The 22,965-nt window shown below is 36.0% G+C and overlaps 1 protein-coding gene across 3 annotated transcripts in view; it reads left to right on the forward strand.

Moving 5' to 3' along the window:
• Positions 1–7,568: 7,568 nt before the first annotated feature.
• The window catches only part of LOC118202182 (2-Hydroxyacid oxidase 1-like), a 49,797-nt gene continuing 34,400 nt past the window's right edge, over positions 7,569–22,965 (forward strand). For 2 of the 3 annotated variants that reach the window (XM_035374336.2, XM_035374334.2), the window contains exons 1-2: positions 7,569–7,672; positions 22,498–22,653. In XM_035374336.2, coding sequence (XP_035230227.1) covers positions 22,529–22,653 — 125 coding nt within the window. In that variant the 5' untranslated portion in view covers positions 7,569–7,672; positions 22,498–22,528. Of the gene's footprint in view, positions 7,673–22,485; positions 22,654–22,965 lie in introns of all 3 variants that reach the window. The other variant, XM_035374335.2, reaches the window with a different exon arrangement.

Below are 22,965 nucleotides of genomic sequence, written 5' to 3' on the forward strand. Positions count from 1 at the left end.
TGTTGGACGGGACCAAACAACTGTAATGCGGATGTGTGACCGTTGAATGCAGGAGGGTACGACGGACCGACGTGCTCTATCGCATCCACCTCAGTGCCCCACTTCACATGATGACAGGAACATTGTGCGCATGGCAGAGACGGATCGCTCAGTCACCTCACGAACCACAGCACAGCACATTCAATCTGTAACGCATCATCCAGTGTCTTCGCGTACCATTCGACCCCGTTTACAGCAGAGTGGTCTGTCCGCAAGACGTCCATTGCTTCGTCTACTCTTGACGCAAAACCACTCTCCGCCGCTAATGGTGCGATGAAAGTAGGATGTGGACAGCCGAATGGAATGCAATTGTGTTTACTTACGAGTCACGCTTCTGTATTCAACATCACGATGGTCGGATTCGAGTCTGGAGACACCGTGGAGAGAGGATGCTGAACAGCTGCGTTATGCACCGCCACACTGGTTTTGCACCGGGTATTATGGTAGGGGGCGGTATTGGATATAACTCTCGCACTCCTCTAATACGCATTGCAGGTACTTTAAACAGCCAGCGCTACATCTCCGAGGTGTTGGAGCCAGTTGTCCTTACCTTCAGGGCTTTCCCACAGCCATATTTCAACAGGATAATGAGCGACCACACGTTCCATGCATTGTCCAAGGGTTCTTCGTCAATCGCCAGATTCAATTGCTTCCCTGGCCGGCTCGCTCTTCAGATCTTTCACCGACAGAAAACATGTGGTCCATGCTTGCTGAACGATTGACCCAGATTACATCTCAAGCTGCCACACCAGATCAACTTTGGCAACGTGTGGAAGCTGCTTGGTCTGCTGTACCTCAAGAATGCATCCAAAGTCTCTTTGAATCAATGCCGAGGCGTGTGGCAGCGGTGATCTCCAACAATGGGGCGGCTACACTGGCTATTGATTCTAGAAGGAACCACACTTGACAGAAGTCTATAAATTTAATCATTTGATACTTGGTCAACATGTTATCTACTAAATAAATTTTGATGTGATATCTCTTCTCTTTCTTGGTGTTGCAATTTGGGTGACCAGCAGTGTATTAGCAAAAAATTCGGCAATTTCTTCAGGGTTATGCAGAATTTTATGATCGTGCTTAATTAGACCAATGCAATTTTCATTTTTTCTTAGTGTGCGAGCGATCCGCCACACAGAATGATCTGTAGGAGAAAAACTTTTCACAAATCTGTTTTAGTTGTCGTCTCTATAATCTTTCTTTATGCTGGCCAACCAGCGGCCGAGCGGTAAAGTAGCTGAATAAGGTAGTTCGGTCCGCGGTTGAGTCCCACGAATGGACTGGCTGCATGGACGTTTTTGTGGTTTTCCCCATCTGTAACGTGTCTACGAGCCAAGTTCCCTTAGAATGTCATCCACAAAGGCATCCCTTCTATTAGGAAAATAGCCCTCTAGGCTTTTTCGTAATCAGATAAACCAAGCCAAGCCATTAATATCTTGATTTCTCTTGAGGCGGTTATATCTCTAATTTTTTACAGGGGTAGAGTGGCGTAACTCGTTAGCTTTGATAAACTTTAAACTATAAATGGCGGTACGGATATAGCTGTTAGGGTAACCAACGGCGTTGATTAAATCATAACTGTTGTTGAGTGAGACAGAAGCGAGATGGAATCGTTAAGAATTTCATTATATTGATATAAAAACCATATGAAAAACGCACTTTAGGGCGCAATATAAATTCTAAAAGCATTCAGATTTTCTTTCTTTTCTTTTTTTTTTTTTTTTTTTTTTTTTTTTTTTTTTTTTTTTTTAGCACAAACGTGTTAGCTCAGAAGGGCTATTAACTTTGTTTTGTCATTTTGCGTTGAACACTTAAATATTTGTTTCACTTTACAAATTGTTTCCACCGAATATTATCGCACTGTGTTATATTTAAATAAATTAAATAATGAGGAAGAAACATAAATGTATGTATGTACGTTTTTCGTAGTGAGATAAAACAACGATACCTAGAGCCATCAAATTTTGAGTAACATACTCATCCACCGAATATGGACATCTGGAAGCCCTAATTTGGAATTCGTTTTATTATAGATTTCATATTTTGTAACACTTTAAAGAATTTTTATTTAACAATCTCAAAGATTAATTTAAAACACAAACAACAAAAATCAGCAATATAAATTGGCAAATTTTCACAGGACTAGTTTCGATGGTTTCACCCAACCGTCACCCTTAGCTGCCAAAACACAAATGAACGAGATAATATATAGTGATTAGATAAGAATACTGGACAAGAGTTAAGCTACTGGTGCCATCTATTGATGAAACGAGAACTAAAACCTAATTTCCTTAAAGGCTGAAGACAAAGATGGATTGGAGTTAGGGTCGTTAACTGCAACAGAAAGGTTTTTTTTGAATGTGAAACGCCTCTAGAAAATCTAACTCACCAATGGAAGATAATTTTTGAATAATTTTGGCAGCAGAAAAATTGAAAGACTGATTTTCGGAACAACAGTCGACTTCTGGATTTCCTTTTTCTAACATATGCCTCGTGATCCTTAACGCGAAACTTTAAGGCTCTCTTAAATTGACCAATGTAAATTAATCCACATTGGCAAGGAATCTTGTAAATAACCCAGGAATTCATATCCGGAATGGTGTTCTTGAGTACAGAACCCAGAATTTTATTACTAGGAGAATAGGCGATCGAAAATTTTAATTTCTGTACAATACGCGCAATTTTACAGCTAATTGATGGAAAGAAAGTAATGAGAACAGATTTCTTATAACCTCCTAAAACAAGAGTGTGCCTTTTGGTGTGTTGAGATGAGAATTTTTTAAATACTTGATTAATAGTGTTAGATGAAATGCTCCTGTCAATAGCTACTCTTTTATTTAGTTCTTGATCGAGAGCCAATATGGAGGAGCAAACTTGCAGTGCATGGAAAACATAGGAAGAAAATGAAGTTAACTTTGTTTAATCGGGTTTCATGATTTGAAGTGTGGTGAAAGTCAAGCTGATGAAGGTTTACGGTAAACCGTAGTACTGAAGTGGGATGTGTTACGTGTGACCAAAATGTCGAGGAATGAAAGAGAATTGCATGTCCCAAATGAATTGAATAGCAGGATCAATGGAATTCATTGTTGAAAGAACTTAATTCATCTTTATTACCGTCAAACATGGTAAAAGTATCGTCTACGTAGCGGAACCATACCGGGAATTTCAAAGTTTCAAATAATTTTGATTCATAATAATGCATGTATATATCAGCCAGGATGGGACTGAGGGCGTTTCCCATGGCTAATCCTTCAGTTTGCTTGTAATACTTATTTTGGAAAACAAAATGCCTTTGTTTCAAACAGAGTTGAGTGGGGGAAATTAGCTCATCAGTTTCGATGCAAGAGAAGTGAAATTCACGAAGTATGGTTTTTAGACATCTTAATGCACCTTCCACTGGAACACTGGTGAATAATGATTTTAGATCAAAAGAAACCATGCGCATATTCTAGGACAAACACTTTTAACGTTTTTATAAACTTTATTAAATTTTTTGTGGTGTAAATATTATTATTTAATAAAGTTGAAAATCCGGAAACTATATATTTAGTTAACGGGAACGAGACACTGCCAAAATTTGATACAATACGACGGAAAGAAATACCACTTGTATGAATTTTGGGAAGAGAATCGTTACGAAGTGTCTAGGCACGGTGAGATGGCTTCCCGCAAAGCAGTTTTATGGTTGCCATAAAATGGCAAATGAAGGCAAAGTTGCTACAATTGGCGAGAAATCGCGCATTTGGCGTTGAAATTGGCGATATACCATGTATGGATGGAGAACCTTCTGGAATGAATTCTGACCTTATTAGCCCAGAATGTTCTCGAACACAAGGCAAAAGCTATATAAATTCTGCTGGTACGCGGACAGTCAGTCAGTTAGTCAGAGTGCGAGATAGTTAGTCCCGAGTTAGTCAGTTCGTGCGGAGTCGATCAAGTTGACAGCCGGGCAGCGAGTGCATCGAAGGGTCTCTTAGCGCATCGTCGAGAGAGTGTGTTAAGCTCCGGGAACGACTGAACCGAAGAGTCGGGTGCTGTGCTCTGTGTGTCGTCGAGTGCATCGCGTGTTGTAGCGCCGAAAGTATCTAGAGTACGTGGAGTTCTGAGAACGACCGAGCAGATTCGGAAGCTGTGCTCTGGTGCTTTGCAGTGAAGCTGCCTTCACCGTTATTACCTGACATTGTGGAGACTAAGTCGCTGATTGTGCCAGGGTGTTTATAGTAGATCTTTGAAGACTGTAAAAGTGTTTTGTAGCTGTCCTGATTAATAGCGGTGAATAAAGTGTGTTTCGATACTTCATTAAGTGTCGTCGTTATTCACTTCAAATGCACAAACCCCATACGAACGTGAAAGAAGATAATAACGTAATAACTGGTGTCAGAAAAAACACGTAACAGTATATAATCTGGCACAATTCACAACAGGTGGGATTAGCGACTGTTTTAAGTTGGTCGAAAGGATTTGTAAAGATTTCATCGCAGTTTTTATTTTTGAGAGGTCCGAAGGGGGAGGGTCTTCAGGGATCGTATTATATGGTTCTTCGTTTAAAAGTTTAATGACACCATAGATGTAAATGTTCTTGACCATGACGACTAACTCGCCACCTTTGTCAGCCTTTGAAATGATAAATGTCCGAGTTAGAATAAATTTCGCGCATTGTAGCTGTTCCTCTTCGCGTTTAGATTTAGTTTCAAAGGCTTATTTTTGAATTTCACATTATTAGCGATAAAATGCCTAATCATTTCTTTCTGTGTACCTGAAACTTTACTGAATTTGAAAACTTTTTCGATAGAAGACAAATTCTTTGGAATCAAGGGTTTTGAGGTTTTAAAATTACATTTCAGAATTCTCTATTGTTCTTCTGATAAATTAACACTAGAAATATTAACTATTGGCTTAATATTTACAATGGGAAAACGTTCTGAACTACTTCAGTTGGAAGACTGAAAAATAAGTTTTTCGAAATTAAATGCCAGGCTTCTAGCAGATTATATGTTCTTCCCAAAATTTATACAAGCGGTATTTCTTTCCGTCCTATTGTATCAAATTTAGGCATTGCCTTGAACCCGCAAGCTAAATGTTTAGTTTCTAGATTTTCAATCCTATTAGATAATAGCATTTACACCAGAAAAATTTCAATAGAGTTTGTGAAAAACGTTAAAAGTTCCTAGAAATTTACTCAGGGTTTCTTTTGATGTAAAACCATTACTCACCAATGTTCTAGTATGTCTATTAAGATGTCCAGAAATCAGAATTCGTGAATTTCACTTCTCTTGCATCGAAACTGATGAGCTAATTTTACTCACTCAAATCTGTTTGAAACAAACGCATTTTGTTTTCCAAAATACGCATTACAAGCAAACTGAGGGATTATCCTTAGGAAGCCCCTTCAGTCCCATCTTGGCTGATATCTACATGCATTATTATGAATCAAAATTATTTCAAACTTTAAACTTCCCAGTATGGTTCCGATAAGTGAACACTACTTTTACCCTGTTTGACGGAAATAAAGATGACTTAAACAATGTTCTTTCAACAATGAATTACATTGATCCTGCTATTCAATTCAATTTTAAACTTGAGACATGCAATTCTCTTCCATTCCTCGACATTTTGGCCACACGCAACACATCCAGCGTCAGTACTACGGTTTACCGTTAATCTTCATCGGTTTGATTGCCACTACACTTCAAATCATGTTACCCGACTAAAAACAAAAGTTAGCTTCATTTTATTCCTATGCTTTCAGTGCACTTTAAGGTTGCTCTTCCAAATTGGCTCTTGATCAAGAACTGAATTATTTAAATTTAAAAGCAGTAGCTATTGAAATGGGCTTTTTACCCAACATTATTAAGTAAGCAGTTAAAAAAATTATCATCTCAAGACACCAAAAGGCCCACTCTTGTTTTAGGAGATTATAAGAGTTCTGCTCTCATTCCTTTCTTTCCATTAGCTATAAAATTGCACGTATTTTACAGAAATTTAAATTTGGAGTCTTTTATTCTCCTATCAATAAACTTCCAGTTATTTATTCAAGGACGTCATTCCGGATATAAATTCCTGGGGTATTTACAAGATTCCTTGCCAGTGTGGTTTAATTTACGTTGGTCAAACTAAGAGAGTCTTAAAGTTTCGTGTTAAGGAACATGAAGCATATGTTAGAAAAAAGGAAACACAGAAGTCCTCTGTTACCCAGCATTGTTGGTCCAAAAATAACACTTTCAATTTTTCTGCAGCCAAAATTATTCAAAAATCATCTTCCATTAGTGAATCAGATTTTCTAGAGGGGTTTCACATTCAAAAAATTTTCTGTTGTTCTAGTTAACGACTTCCAATCTATCTTTGCCTTCAGTCTTTAAAGAAGTTATGTTTTTCTTCTCTTTTCATTAATAGATCGCGCCAGTAGCTGAACTCGAGTTCTGCTCAAAGCCATTCTTATCTTCTGCTCAAAGCTATTCTTATTCTCGAGTCTAGCCATTCTTATCTTATCTTGTTCATTTCCGCTTTGGCAGCTGAGCATGATGGTTGGATAAAACCATCAAAACTAGTCCTGTGAAAATTAGCAAATATAACGCTGATTTTTGTATTTGACTAAATTTTTTTTATTTGTAAATTAATACTTGTTCGGCGTGTTGTTTTATCTTAAACTCAACGATTTCAAAGCTTGCAATGGCAACACTGTACGGAAAAACAGTTTTATCTCCAGCGCGATGATATTGCTTTTGAACTGAGTTTTGTGGTTTAAGTGCGAAGAACATTATATTTAATAAATAAATGTCACACACAAAAGGTTAATAAACGCTGCTTTGGGCGTAATATAAAATCTGAAAGCTTTCAGATTTTTTTTAATATTTATATTCAGAAACTGAGAAATAATCAATTTTAAATGTAGTGATGGTACTAAAGGTTTCCAATTTTCGTTTAGATTGTACGAGTTAGTCAAAAGGTTCAGAACTGCTGCCATAGAGAATACATTGTGACGTCACAAGCTTAGTTCCACCTATTTACGTCATGATTAAACTTCGCTTTTGCAGCTTTTTGTTTGGTGAACGTACTCTGGGCTTTTACTAAATATCTAAACATTTTATTTATTTATTTATTTATTTATTGTAATCTACGTTTTTATTATAAGAGTTTTTACTCAGGAGGTTGAGTAAAACTCTGTCTAATGAGCTATTGGAGTAAGAATATGAAAAAAATATTACAAAAACCTATTAACTCCATAGAAAGTCTGTTTATATTTAAACCAGTAAAATGATCTGAAACTAAAAGTCATTGACACCTTTAAATACTTGCCACGCAAAAAGAAAATTTCATTTAAGTGCTACGAATGAAATTTAAGTTATTATTCAATTTTTTCTAAATAATCGTAATTAAAAGTTGTAAACGACGATTTTTTACATTTGTGGTTGTTCTGTCTACCACTTTTTCGGTTCAGTGATAAAATATGAAATTTAACAACATTTCGTATCAGATAGAGTAATCTGTAATTAAATGACTTTGACCTTCGCCTCCTCAAAAGCAATCTGTCTGGGATATTGTGATAACAGTATTTCTTCATTCATTGTTTAAGGCTGACATCAGTCAACAGGCAGCAATTGAAAGTTCATGCTTCTCAATGCTTTTTTTGCTAAAGGTAACTAACAATTTTCATTTATTGCAACTAGCCTTTTTTCAAAGAAGTGTTTTTAATTTAAGCTTAAAAATGCGTATGAGTTAAATGTTGCAGTTGATTTTAAAAAAATGTTGCAGTTGATTTAAGAAAATATATTATATATGCTTTTATTTTTGCAGCTATAGATATACTTGTCTATATACGACATGAGCTATTTAGCGACCTATTTCTAGACCTTGTGGCATTTAACTTTCAAGTTAACTCTGCATATTATTTATTAAATTGAGCTCTTTAAAAGCAGTATTCTAACACTGCAATATGCATTCTTTGTGATATTTTGTACTTTTTTACTAATAATAATATACCCTTCATAATTTGTGTTATATCTACCTAATATAATTTATAATATACATCTAATTAACAATATCGCATTTATTTTCACTACAGAGATGGGATTTTATTTTTATCTTTTCCTTTTGTAAAATGCGTATATTTAAATATGTAAAGTATTTTCTGTCACCTGTCCGCGTGATTTCATGTTATAACTGGAAGCACACTCGTTGCGTTTCCGATAGGATTCGAATCCCGACGAGGGCATTACAGATTTCTTCAATTTCATGACATGGAAAAAAATTATAAAACGACTCTTCAGTGGCGCCTGAACTGAAACGTTTTGGGCAATAATTCTTCACCACCATTATTTGCGACTGAATCTCCTCATCCTTAGTCACCCATTTAAAAGAGTGAGTATATTAGGTATTTTTCTCCGTTCTCTTCCGCGTGCCTTCGTGGTGTAACTGGAAGCATCTCGAAGAGTATTCCGGAAGTCTGGAGTTTGAATCTCAATGACGGCATTGCACATTTCTCGCGTTAGTGAATCGATATAACCGTAGGACTTAGGACTCTACAATTGCATAAACATAAGCAATCAATATTTCTCAATTTGAACGTATACGATCAGCATTTCTAAATTTGTACGTCTCTGAATGTGTTTCGGGAAACCTTAAGAAAGAAAGCATGTATAGTTAAGATAGCCTAATTTCCATTACTGGGCGCTTAACCTCAATTGCATGGTTTATTTAGGTGAGAGAAATAGGTTTTCATAACCTATATGAAATTTAAATAAATACAAATAATGCAAAACATATAATTTTCTAGAGTAATTTGTATTATTGAGTATGAAGTTCATTGTATCTATGCATGCATTACGAAAAGGAGGAATTTATTCATTATTGAAAAAAAAAAAAAAAAAACTTTAGTTAAAAATAGCTGTAGTAAGTTATCGAAATGGTATGCAATATATGTTTCTGTAATTATTTAAATTCTGGGCTGTAAATTCATATGTGTGATTTACAATCAATCGGGTTACGTTTATTTAATTATGACAAAGCACTTGAGGACTATCTGCTTGAAAGGAGCGATGCCTGCGAAGAGGATTTATAAAGGAAAAAATGGCTCTTACCGCGTTACACCTCCTACAGCCAGTCCATTAGCATTAAATCGAGCTCAGGTCGAGCTACCAGTGCTCAGCTACATTGCTGCTCGGCCGCTGGTTGGTCTCGACAACAACTTGGAATATACACTGATTGTCTTTTTACTATGTAAGGTAAATCGTCCTGATGTACAAGAGCAGCATTCACATAAAAAAGCAAATAATTCTCCAGTATACAACAGCAAACTAAAATGTGTACAAAAACATACATATGCAACAAAAAATATTATGCAACATTCTTATCTCCGTTAAAGAATACTAGCTTTTCTAGATAAATCACTAACTGGCCTGAAATATTTTCGCTAATTATCATTTTCCTTTATAACATGTAAGGATGCTTACCACTTTTCTTGGTACCATGAATGAAATGTAAACTGCTTATTTTTACATAACATATAATTTGCATTTTATATTTTTGTATTTTTACATAACATTAGATAACATTGTAAGGATTTTAATTTTTACTAACGTTTATTTTATTTTAAATCTCTACTATCACTTCTTATTTTCTACTTCCGGCCAGAATTATAAGCGTGAAGGTATTTATGCAAAGTTTGTCTGGCGAACGCCAAGTATTTAAGTTGTGGCTTTTTTGCCAAGCGAGAGAGAGGAAGCAGTGAGTCGAAGCAGGCCGCTTACCTTAGAAGTTACGCAGTTGCTGTTTGCCTTCCAGGCCAGAGGTTTTAATCCTCTCGATAAATTTAAACGTATTGTAGTGTTCACAGTTCTCTGTACTACATACGCCTCCTGTTAATATAAGGCCAATCTTCCACGTTTATTATTCTAAAGTTAAATTAGAGTTTAGTTTTATTTTTATACTTTTACGTTTTTGACCCCAAGTAGCGGGTCGGTGTATTCGGAAGTACGGAAGTCATTGTAAATAGAGAAAAATAAAGGGTTTTGTATACCCTTCTTGTGTATCCTGTTTACTTCCCACAGTTTTGAACATAGCTTTAGTAAGCTCTCTGTTCCAAGTCAGGTCCTTGCATGTTCCCGAAGAAGGTTAGAAGGAACATGGAACCTGATAGTGGCGCCCAACGAAGAAGAATAACCATGGCCGAGTTTCAAGAAGAACCTGTGCTGCCTGCAGAAACGGCTCAGAGTCCAGAAATGCCAGCTGCCGCCCTGGAAGGATTTGGTTACATCGTCCAGACCATGCGCGCTTCGATGAAACCAGAAGCAACATTTAATGGAAACTCACCGGTAACCAGTTTTTTGGGAAAATTGGATGACCACTTCATGCTCTACCCCGTGCACGAGTTTCAAAAAGTTACCTTAGCTACCAGCGCTTTGAGGGGCCAAGCGCTTAACTGGTTCAAATGTATAGGCAGAAGTCTCTTGGGTCAAGCAGGAAGTCCCACCTATACTTACGAGAATTTCAAGACTGCCCTACTAAAAGCCTTCCCTGTTGTAAGGGATCGTGCGAAATTAGAAACGGAACTTTTCAGCATATATCAGCAAAGAATCGAAAATCTCTCAAGCTTTATTTTAAGAAAAATTCACGTCTTCATACTCTTGTATGGAAACCGTCCGGATCCTGAAATAATTCAAGTGATTTTGCCGAGGTTACTGCCCCAAGTGCAAGACTTTATTGAATTGTGAAATCCGACTACACTGGAAAAGTTATTTGAGCTAGCAATCCAGTTTTAAAGTAGAAGAACGGCGGACGTCGAAAGAAAACGCCAATATCAACAGCGAAACCAATTTGGTACGCCAAGACTACAGCAAACTCAAGCACACGGCTACGGAGGCAAAGCGAATCAGTGGGCAAGGAAACCCGAGCATTCAAAAACAGCCGGCGAACGTCGACAGTTCAATAGCAACCCAGGGAAAAAGTCTCAAGGCCAGTGGAAAAAGAAGGAAAGCATGGAAACAAAAAAGGATTTAAACTAAAACGGATTTCTGCTGACGGGAGGGTGCGGAAATCCGAAGGCCAAGAAAACCCCTCTTCCTACAAGTTAAATACAGTAATGGTGAAAAATTTGACTCTTCCGAAGATTGAAGTGTTGGTGAATAATATCCCAGCCACCGCACTCCTGGATACAGGCGCGCAGTGTTCCTGTGTGGCAGAAGATTTTTTTAGGAAGTATTTTCGTAAATATCGCATATATAATTCGGATAATACGACAGTGTTAGCTGCGCAAGGAGAAAAATGTAAGTGCATAGGTAAAGTACCTTTGTATATCCGTATCAAGGACGAACAAGTAAAGGTGATGTTTTTTATAGTAAAGAATCTGCAAGCACATTTAATCTTAGGAATAGATTTTCTTTCAGACGCACAAGCAACACTGGATTTTAATGAAGCGTCCCTTAAGCTGACAATGAAACCAGTTCTTGCAGAAAAGGCTGAACCGCCGATGTTAAAACTTGACCACCTCCCTAATGACGAGCAAGGAAGAATCCGACAAGTGGTAAGTGAATTTGCTTCGTTATTTAGTGATATTCCAGGATTTACTCAGGTTACTAACCATAGTATTGACACCGGCGATTCAATGCCAGTTCGTCAAAAACGATACCGGTATGATAAGAATAAGGAAAAAATTATAGAATGGCATATCACCGATATGCTACGTAAAAAGATCATAACGCCCATCTCAAATAGTTATGCTAGCCCGGTGGTTTTATGTAAGAAAAATAATGACTATCCTTTGACGCTTCCAAAAAGGTGGAGATTCGCTATTGATTACCGTAAATTAAACTCCATAACTAAATATCCGGTATATCCGTTACCGATCACAGAAGAACATAACATCTAACGAACATAACATCAACCAAATTTATGACGACTTTAGACTTAACGACTGGTTATTTTCAAATAGGGGTTAGGCCTGAGGACGTGCCTAAGACTGCTTTTATAACCAAGTCTGGTACTTATGCATTTTTGCGTATGCTGTTTGGCCTTTCAGGGGCCCCGGCAACATTTCAGCGATGCATGGACATTGTGTTAAGACCTGTTCTTGGAAAGTCCACATTTATCTATTTAGACGATATCATTATTACTAGTGATAATCTCGACCAACATGTACAGGATTTAAGACAGGTGTTTTCTTTATTAAATGAGGCCGGTCTAAAAGTTAATGTTGAAAAGTGCAAATTTGCAGCCCCTGAATTAAAATATTTAGGTTACAAAATATCTCAAAAAGGAATCGAGACAGACGAATCAAAAATAATCGCTGTACAAAAGTATCCGACTCCAAACACGGCAAAGAAGCTCTCTTCTTTTCTAGGACTTTGTTCATATTATAGGTCCTTTATAAAAGATTTTGCAGCTATCGCGGAGCCATTGTTAAAATTAAAAAGAAAAAAGGCAAGATTCTCGTGGACGGCCGAAGCCAAAAGTGCTTTCGAAAAATTAAAACAAGCATTAACGCAAGCCCCTGTGTTGAAATTTCCTGAAAAGGATGAGAATTTAGAAATTTCAGCGGATGCTTCGGATTATGCGGTAGGAGCGGTACTTTTGCAAAATCAGCAGCCCGTGGCATTTTTTAGCCGAACTTTAAATCAAACACAAAGAAACTATTCCGCGACCGAGAGAGAGGCACTTGCAGTTCTGTTAGCAGTGCAAAAGTTCCGAGTCTATTTTGGAAAGGCGCCGATAACAGTGTACTCTGATCATGCGACGGTAACTAGATTGTACTCAGGGAAAAATTTATCCCGAAGGTTAATAAGATGGGCACTCAAGCTGCAAGAATATAATCTGGTAATCAAGCATACCCCCGGAAAGGAAAATATCGTAGCAGACGCCCTATCAAGAATTAAAATAGATGAACAAGGTAATATCTTAAAGGTGGCAATGCTCACAGCATGTACAATAAATTCCCGAGAAACTGTAATAACCGAACTGGGTAAGGATCCTGAGTTTGGAAGCATTTATGAGTATTTAAAGGATCCTGAAAATTTTAGCCACCAAGATATTGTGGCGATAAGAAATAGGGCGGCCCATTACGAACTAATAGATGGTCTATTATTCCATACAAAAACTACAAATTCCAACAACGAATTTCGACCTGTTATCCCAGCTAGTCTTAGATTAAATATCCTGCAGGAGCTCCATGACAGCCCTTTAGCTTCTCATGCTGGTATTCGAAAAACTATCCAACGCGTACGCGAGGCAGTCTACTTTCCTGAACTGCAAAAGTTAACAAGGGCGTATGTCCAGTCCTGCCCAACATGTCAAGCAGTTAATTATATTAATTTCCGCCCGGCCGGGTTTCTAAATAGTATTAAATCCGAATTTCCAAATGAAATAATTGGCATCGATTTATTGGGCCCTTTCCCAAAAAGTCAGTTAAATAAAAGTCGCTATCTCCTTGTTATGGTTGATCATTTTAGTAAATGGACCGAAATTGTTCCCTTAAAACGAGCCTCCGCGAAATTAGTTACTGATTCTATTTTAAATAAATATATTTTAAAATACGGGGCGCCCCTAAAAGTTATATCGGATAATGGTCCTCAATTTGTAAGTAATATATTTGAAGACATGTGCCAAAAACTGGGCATACGTCATTTAAAAATGGTCCCGTATCGGCCGCAATCAAATATAGCGGAACGGGTCAATAGAAATATAGTGAAAATTATCCGTAGTTATGTTAAAAATTTTCATAAAAGCTGGGATAACTATGTCAATGAATTTGCTTTCGCCCTTAGGACCGCAAAACATGATACAACGGGCAAAACTCCTGCTGAGTTAATTTTAGGCAGAAAGATTATAACGCCGTTAGATAAATTATTTTATGTGCAACAAAGAGCCCCAGAATTTAAAATGGGTGATATAGAAAAACTAATTAAGGAAGCAAAGAAGAATACGGAAGTAGCACAAAGAAAACAGAAGCTCTATTATGATTTCAAACGACGGGGAGTAACTTATAAAGTAGGGGATGAAGTTTTAAAAATTAAGCATTCACTTTCTTCAGCACCAGAAGATAAAACTGCCAAATTTTTTCCACGATTTGAAGGACCATATGTTATAGAAAAAATAACTCACGCTGTAGTAGTGTTAAAAGCCAGAAATGGTGAAACCTGTTCCGCAAACATTGATCAAATCCAACCCTACTTTGATCGTAATAAAATGCAAATATTTTCAGATCTTTTGCAGGATCCGGCACGGCAGACACCGCAGGCACAAGCTCCAGAGGTGGAAAAACGACAAGTACAAGGGCAAGCCATTAAGAGGCAGGAGCAAGTGAAAAGAAAATTTCCCCGCGGAAAAATTGAAGGTAGCAAGAAAAAGAAGCCGTTCCACCGTCCAGAAAATAGAGTTCACGAACACCCGTAGAATGAAGAAGGGAGAAGGACGACGTATGTGAAGAGAACCAGGAGAAATGACGGCAACTATAACCCGGCTCTAAAACGGAAGATCTACTCATCCGACGGGACTCTCCGCAGCAAATGTCGCCGAACTGCGGAAGGGCCATCAGCGGTGGAGGAAAAGTTACAAGGAAAATTTGAACGGCCAGCAACGAGGTCCAAGCAGGAACACGAAAGAAGTTTCCCGGTTCCGCCAAGACCAGCTGCCATCAAACGGCCAAGACCACAAGCAGAGGAGAAAAAGAAGGTATTCAAGGGTGACCGAACTGGTGAAAAAAGGAAGCTTCCAGAGGAAGGCACTGAAGGGAGAGCCCGTACAAGAAGGAGGATAAATCAAACTACTATCTGCAATACCTTTAAGGACTGGGCCCAGAAAAGGATGTCCGAATATCACAAAGGTAAGTAAAATTTTATGTTACTTTGCAAACTTAAGTTAATCTTTCATTCTTACTGCAAGTGGCAGATTTCAAGAAGTTTTACCTCATGCGAGGTCTACCTTTATCGCCAAAAGGGCGAGAAATGAGTTGTTACCGATTTTGGTATTATGTTTTTCAATTACTCGCGCGTAAAACTAAAGTTGATGTATAATAGCGTTGTGTAAAGACTTAAATATTGTAAAACGTTATTGTATAAATTTTATTTAAAACATTCTAGCAAGAAAGAAGTTTTAGTCTAAAAGACTTTTTGAAATGTAGTATTTCAATGTAGAAAGAATTGGCACTTGCTTTGAAAAGAATAGAAGTTAACAATGTACTACTAATGTATGTTTTCAAAATGTGTAAAATTAACGGCATGTTGATATGTTCTTATATACAATGTGAACTGTTATTTTAAATGTTAAGAAATACCTGGATATGGTAAAAGTGAATGTTAAATTTTTTTTTTATTTGTGTGACTGTAAAACGTCTAGATCATTGTGAATATGTGTTAAAGGTTGAATGATGTATTTAGGCTCTCTGACGCTACACTTCAGAGTTAGACACTTTCAGAATAGTACCTCAGGGTTTAGAGTTGAAATTAGGGTGTGTTAAGAGGTCTTGTTATGTTGAATTTTAACACGTTAGTGTTTTGATTGTAGGAGGAAGTGTGGAACACGTAGACAGAAACACATTCGTGTTTGGTGTTCTTTTACAACACATGTCAGAGAGCACGGGGAGAGATAATTAAAATAGTCATGAATGAAATAAGAATGTTAAGAGAAGTATAATTATACATGTTACTTGCCATTTTCATTGTGTAACATTTCATTAAACTAGTTTTCCTTCCAGATCTCTGGAAGGAACCAGATTTGAATAAGAGCTCCTGTTTAGATGCAGTACAGATGAAAAAAAAAATTGTGTATCCTGGGAGCTGCTATTGTAAAAACAAATTTCTTTCTTTTAAATTTTTAGTTTCTAGCGAAAAATATTTGTAAAAGATTGGCCTCGCGTTAGATTCTAGAGCTAAAAGTTTTGAACAAGGTCGTTTTAGACCTCAGTTTCAAACTAATTAACTCTGGCGGGAAGTATGTAAGGATCTTAAGTTTTACTAACGTTTATTTTATTTTAAATCTTTACTATCACTTATTTTCTACTTCCGGCCAGAATTATAAGCGTGAAGGTATTTATGCAAAGTTTGTCTGGCGAACGCCAAGTATTTAAGTTGTGGCTTTTTTGCCAAGCGAGAGAGAGGAAGCAGTGAGTCGAAGCAGGCCGCTTACCTTAGAAGTTACGCAGTTGCTGTTTGCCTTCCAGGCCAGAGGTTTTAATCCTCTCGATAAATTTAAACGTATTGTAGTGTTCACAGTTCTCTGTACTACATACGCCTCCTGTTAATATAAGGCCAATCTTCCACGTTTATTATTCTAAAGTTAAATTAGAGTTTAGTTTTATTTTTATACTTTTACGTTTTTGACCCCAAGTAGCGGGTCGGTGTATTCGGAAGTACGGAAGTCATTGTAAATAGAGAAAAATAAAGGGTTTTGTATACCCTTCTTGTGTATCCTGTTTACTTCCCACAGTTTTGAACATAGCTTTAGTAAGCTCTCTGTTCCGAGTCAGGTCCTTGCATGTTCCCGAAGAAGGTTAGAAGGAACATGGAACCTGATAACATAAAGTAGGTATTTTTGCATAACATTCTCTATTTGACTAGACATTTCGACTTAGAGTTATAACAAGTTAATTAAGTCCGTCCGAACGTTTCAGCCATTCAGCTAACAATTGTCTTATTTTCAAGAAAATGAAATTTCATTGATAACATTAACTCGAAATCATATTAAATGAAGTATTTCTGCATTACTGCCTAACTTACTACAATTCTTTGACTATTTTCCGTTCATATAACTTACGGACAGAAGCCTCGTACCCCATGTTTTATACTGCACCAGGCTTATTATCATAGTCGTGTCAAGTCTTTTAAGCTACCAAAGCCATTCTCCTTGCAGATCCTTTTAATCATCTGATTAAGAAGGAACTTTATTATATTTATTCTGGGAACTGTCGTGTCATTCCGTCCCCAATAGCATGTTATTGTATTCGATACTTATTCATTATTCGTGGTTTTAAGTAAACTACAGGATAAGAAAGTATAATAATTTTCTCGTTATAACAGTAAAAGCATGATTATTATTATAACAATAAAGTGTCGTTAGTTATACTGTAAAAACCTAAGATAGCATTCAAACTTTCATTTAACGAACATTGCAGCTGTAGTAACTAATTCCGGTTACTATCACAGAGCATTAGTTCCAGAGGTAAGTGATCATTCCGTCTCCTTATTAATACACACATATTTTATTTAGAATATAATAACAATGATTACAAGCGTTACTATTAGGCAAACGCCTTCATCATTATTAGACTTAACACCTTCGATCTTCCATCAAAACTAAAAGCAAGTTATAGAACATCAACAGAGACAAGACGTTCGGATGTTCCACCTAACGGCGCAAACTATCAATTTATAATATCCTGCAATTCCTCTATGAACTTCAAGTTCATCAGTTAAATCTAACTAATTAACAACATAAAATACTTACTTATCAATAACAATAATTAATCATCAATACTACAATTAATATCAAAAAACAACATAATGAAAATACTACATTAATACTACAATAATAGATAACAAAACAATAACTAATAATACTAATAAGAATAAGAATAATATATAGAATACTAAATGAAATATTAAAGTTCAAATTGTCTTATTTTATCAGCATATATAGTCTATTTTGAAAGTTCCAATGGATACAAAAGCTGTATTGATCGTTTCACTATACCAGATTTAAGTTTTACACTACACGATCGTATCTTACCGTCACGTCAAGTATACGTTTCAACAATTTTGCCTAAATTCCACATATTTCTCGGCAACTTGTTGTCTCCGATCAAGACTACATCATTCACCTTAAAGTCTCCTTTGACCTTTGTTGGTGTTACACAGTTTGCAGATTTTACGTTTAGCAAATATTCGCTCTTCCAGTAATGATCTAACAAATTTTGTCGATAGTTGTATCATTTTATCATATTATTTCTATCTGCATTAACATTGCTATCGTATTTTACGGGTGGTAAAGAAATCAAACGTTTCCCTACAAGAAAATACGAAGGACTTAAAGGAGATAGCTCCTGTGAATTACTGTACACATAGGTAATTGGTCTTGAATTTATTACGGCTTCTATTTCTGTTACGACAGTTCTCAATTCTTCGATTGAAAGAGACGACTTCCCAATTATTTTCTTGAGGCATGTTTTCACATTTCTCACTAGACGTTCATAAAAGCCGCCCCACCAGGCTCCTTTTTCAACGATAAACTTCCATTGAATTCCAGTTTTCCCGAAAAATCCTCTAACTTCTTTGGTGGTTAATTTTCTTCCACATTTCCTTCAGTTCTAGATTTGCTCTTTTGAAAGTTTTCGCATTATCGGAGTAGCTAGTAGAACATATTCTGCGTCGTGAAATGAATCTTCGAAATGCAAGTAAAAACGTTTTTGCACTTAAATTAGGAACTAGTTCTAAATGAATGGCTCTCGTGACTGAACACGTACATAATAAAATATAGCGCTTTTCTTTGTTTTCCCTTGTAAACATCGGGCTAGCAAAGTCAATGCCAATCACACCGAATTGAGGAGATTCTTAAACATGATCTGCTGGAAGCGAAGCTATGACTTGCACCGCAGGTTGAACCTTATATCGCCTGCATATTAAACATTTATTGAGTACAGATTTAACGTTCTGTCTTCCTCTGAGAATCTAATATTTGCTCCGTAGTCCAGCCAGTGTGTCAGCTATTCCTGAATGTAGTAGTACCTTATTGCGCGCTTCCATAATTAAGAGTTCTGCATACTTGTTTCCTCCAAGAATGAACCATGGGTGTTTTTCTTTCACTTCACATTTTGAAAATTGTAGTCTTCTCTTTATGCATATCAGTTTGTTTTCATCTAATTCTGGATCGAACCAATAAGTTTCGATACCTTTGCTATTGGCTGATCATTAAGCAGTTGATTTCTTTCTTCTTCAAAATACTGTGATTGGATAGTTTTTATCCAATAAATTTCTGCTTCTGACAGTTCTAAAGCTGCTAGGGGACCTTCTTTTCTCACCAAATTTTCTCGCATTATGTATAAAGCGTTTTATCCAAGCTGTAATTCGATACAATCTTCACAATTTTCTATATTTTTCTATATCGAGAACTGGTTCTGGTATTGATGTGACATTACATGCAAACTGCACTGTAGTTTTCTTTTCAGTTTTCAAGTCTTCTGAATTGACTTCACTCAAATTGCTTCGAGCCCATAAACAATCTGGTAACATTAACCATGGAGGACCTTGCCACCACTTAACGTCTTTTATTAAATTTGGAACACTTTTTCCTTTCGTGAGTATATCGGCTGGGTTATCCGCACCCTTACAATAATTCCAGTTTTGATGATAGTTCTTTATTTCAGCTACCCTATTGGATATAAATGGTTTCCAATCCTTCACCGTTCCTTTTATCAAATGCAATGTAATGGAAGAGTCTGACCAAAGTAAAATATTGGTCACTTTGAATACATCTTTCAGATAATTGGCAATTCTGTCTGCAATCACTGCACTCATTAATTCTAATCTCAGTAGTGTCAGTTTCTTTAGAGGAGAATGGTTTTAGCCATCAGAAAACTCGTGCTGATGTTCTCTCCTTCTTGAAATCTGAGATACGCTACAGCACCGTAAGCTCTAGGGCTGGCACCGCAAAATATGTGTAACTGCAATGTATCTGCAATCATCTCCACATTAGTCGGAGAGTATTTCCTTGCAATTGAAAAATTCCTTCAGGAGTACTACTTCAGAGCACCAGTTCTTCCAGGTTTCCTTTAATTCTTGAGGTAATTCTTCATCCCAATGAATTCCTCGTTCCCACAATTCTTGGAAAATTATTTTCAGCCTGACAGTAAAGAGGGAAAGAAAATTCACTGGGTCAAATATTCTTCCCGCATTTCTTATTATTTTACGTTTAGTATCATCAGAATTCAAAACAAAATTTAATAGGTTTTTGACGTCAAATTTAAAAACGTCCTTTTGAGTATCCCATAACATTCCCAATACCTTTGATGAAATATCTGTATCGTCTCATGTACTAGTTTCAAATCCATAATCAGACCACAGGTTTTCAAGCTCTACAGAATTACTTTTCCATTTCCAAAGTTTCATTCCTGCTTCTTTGATTATGTAGTCTGCTTCTTTAGTTCTTCTGAAAGTTTCTTCTTCATTCGGAGCTCCTGATAACAAATCGTCGACGTACATCGATTCATTTAACATCAAACAAGTATCTGGATACATAGTGAAATACTGCTTCAAGTGGAATTCAATTACAGCAGCTAAAAGAAATGGACTGGAAGTAATACCAAACAGGACTCTAGTCATTCGTAGAATTTTTGGTTCAATATCAGATACATTATCTTGAAAATCATCTATCCACAGAAATCGTACAACATCACGATTAGTCTCTACTAAACTAATTTGCAGAAATGCCTTCTCAATAGCAGCAATAAATGCGATTCGGTTAATTCGAAATTTAAGTATAAGTTTTAAGAGATCTGGGTTTAAGTTTGGACCAGGATGTAACAATTCGTTTAGCAAAGGAGCATGAGAAGGATGCGATGAAGCATCAAAAAGAATCTTCAATTTCGTTGTATTCTTATCCTTTCGAATTACAGGGTGACGTGGTAAATAATATATCGGATTCTGGCCTGTATCATTTTGTTCAGTTACTGATTCTACGATTCCCAACTTACAGTATTCTTCTATCACAGATTTATAGTCAGCATACAAGAATGGATCCTTATAAAATCTTCGAACCAAAGAAATAAGTCTTTTCTTAGCATTATCGTAAATATTTTCCAAATTATCACAGTTATGTTTCAAGGAAGTTGTACTTCATAACGGCCTTCTTTAAAAGTCAAACTTGATTCGAAACTTCGAAGAGATTCTTTACCCGAATTAGACAGTCATTATGGATACCTAGGGATTCTAATTCCCAAAATGCTTTTAACTTAGACGACGTTAACTGATCCTCATCCAAATCCTTCATAAGAACAGCGTTTAAAACTCCAACGGATGATGGTTTTATGTTTAAAGAGGAATGTGTAACTGGACCTTGAATTGATCATCCCATGTATCTATTAACATCACCGATGAAATTAAACGTTTTGTTTTACCAGAAACTATTTCTCAAAATTAGTCTGATCCAATTAGAATGTCAATTTTATGATGATTACTTTCACCATCTTCATAATCAGATAATTTAATATTTAAAGATTGGATCTGGTCATACAGTTCTTGGCTAGGAATTTCTATTAAAGCATTACAAATTTCTGGGGATTCTAATGCTTCAATCTGTTTATTTTCGTTTTCGATATTACATAACTGGAATTAACTGTCAGTGAATCAAAATGTGTAAAACATTTCTACTATTTTTTTAATAATTTTTACAATTTTTATAACTTATATAGTGCCTAGAATATAATGTTCTTTTATGACTGGCAGACAATTACTTTATCCACTGGTAAGAACATATTTCTAGAAGTTCTTTCTGTTTCTGCTTGACGTCTACAAATGTCTAACTGTGAACTATGAAAGGAATTCAATGTTTAAGGAAATTATACTTTCCATTATTGGCCAAATTAAAATACTTATAAAATATTTTTCGTCTGCAGTGTTTTCATGCCTTTGTTAGATGTTTAGTACATGTTATTCTTTTTGTTGTTTATTGATATTGTGCTAAATATATATGGTTTTCAACTAACAGCAATTCCCTAAATTGGATAAATAAATTATCGGTATTTGTGCTTCATCGAAAGCTCGTCAATGCTAAATGGAACACTCTTTTGTCATCTGAGAGTCATTTATCAGTATTCCAACTTCTATTAGGTCCAATTTAGCATATACAATTACTCAGACTAGCAGAAAAATTTATTTTTATAATTTAAAATAATTGCCGCGCAAAATTTTGCATCTTCTTCGTGATATAAGACCCAGATAATCTCAGGCAAGAAAAAGACCATCAAACGTAATTTCGACAGCAAAATCGAAAGGCATATATGCTCTTAAACAAATCTCTGTATTAAAAACAAATCGCACTTTCCTTTTTTTCCGAAGGTGATATTTTGTTATTTCATCTGACATTATCATTGCCACTCATTAAACGCATTTGCAATAACTATATTTTTTGCGAAATCGTTGCTCAGGAATTATAGACTAGTTAATTAAAGGACGAAGCACACATGCGTTAAGAACAAATACTTTCAAGTAAATCCCTGCCCCATTTGGGGCAACGCTTTTCTTAAAATTAATTGCTTTCAACGCCTATGTGCCTCGTTTTTTCTTCCTAATAAATTTCTATTATTTGATATTTAGTGTCATTATAAATATTTAGTGATAATATACCAAATATAAATTTATCCAATTGTATTAATTTTTGTTTTAATATCCAGACATAACATCTGTGCACAATAAACGTGAAAATTATGTTAAATGTAAACTCTACATTTTGTAATTTATATTAATGTTACAGATTTTATTTTAGGAAGTCAATATATCTTCCACGTTTTAAAGCCATGCTTTGTTTGAAAGACTACGAAGAATACGCAAAGAAGCACGTAGATAGCAAAACATGGGCGTTTTACAGTCAAGGCGCAGAAAGAGAGAGAACATTAAGAGAAAATCTTCAGTGTTATTTCAGGTTTTTGCTAAATTTTTACTTTTGCATGTCTTTTACAAATGTAATGCATTCTTTATAAGCAATAATTACTTCACGTTATAGTTTTAAATACTTTATACGTGAATTAAATTATGGAAGAAAGAAGTTTCTAATACTCATATTTGTTTTCTCAAATATAATTTAACTGCAGTTACGTAATACAGGATTTGAAAAAAGATTTCCGTGTATTAACTGGTATCACTCTGTTATCTTGTCAGAGGCACACTTGAATACTTGGTAACATTGCATGGCCACCGCTTTCAGGAGATCTGTCCATCTGTGGTTATTTCTTCT

This window comes from Stegodyphus dumicola, chromosome 3 (assembly GCF_044657685.1).
Source record: "Stegodyphus dumicola isolate Sdum_Otavi_A_Nest chromosome 3, ASM4465768v1".
NCBI classification, from domain to species: domain Eukaryota; kingdom Metazoa; phylum Arthropoda; class Arachnida; order Araneae; family Eresidae; genus Stegodyphus; species Stegodyphus dumicola.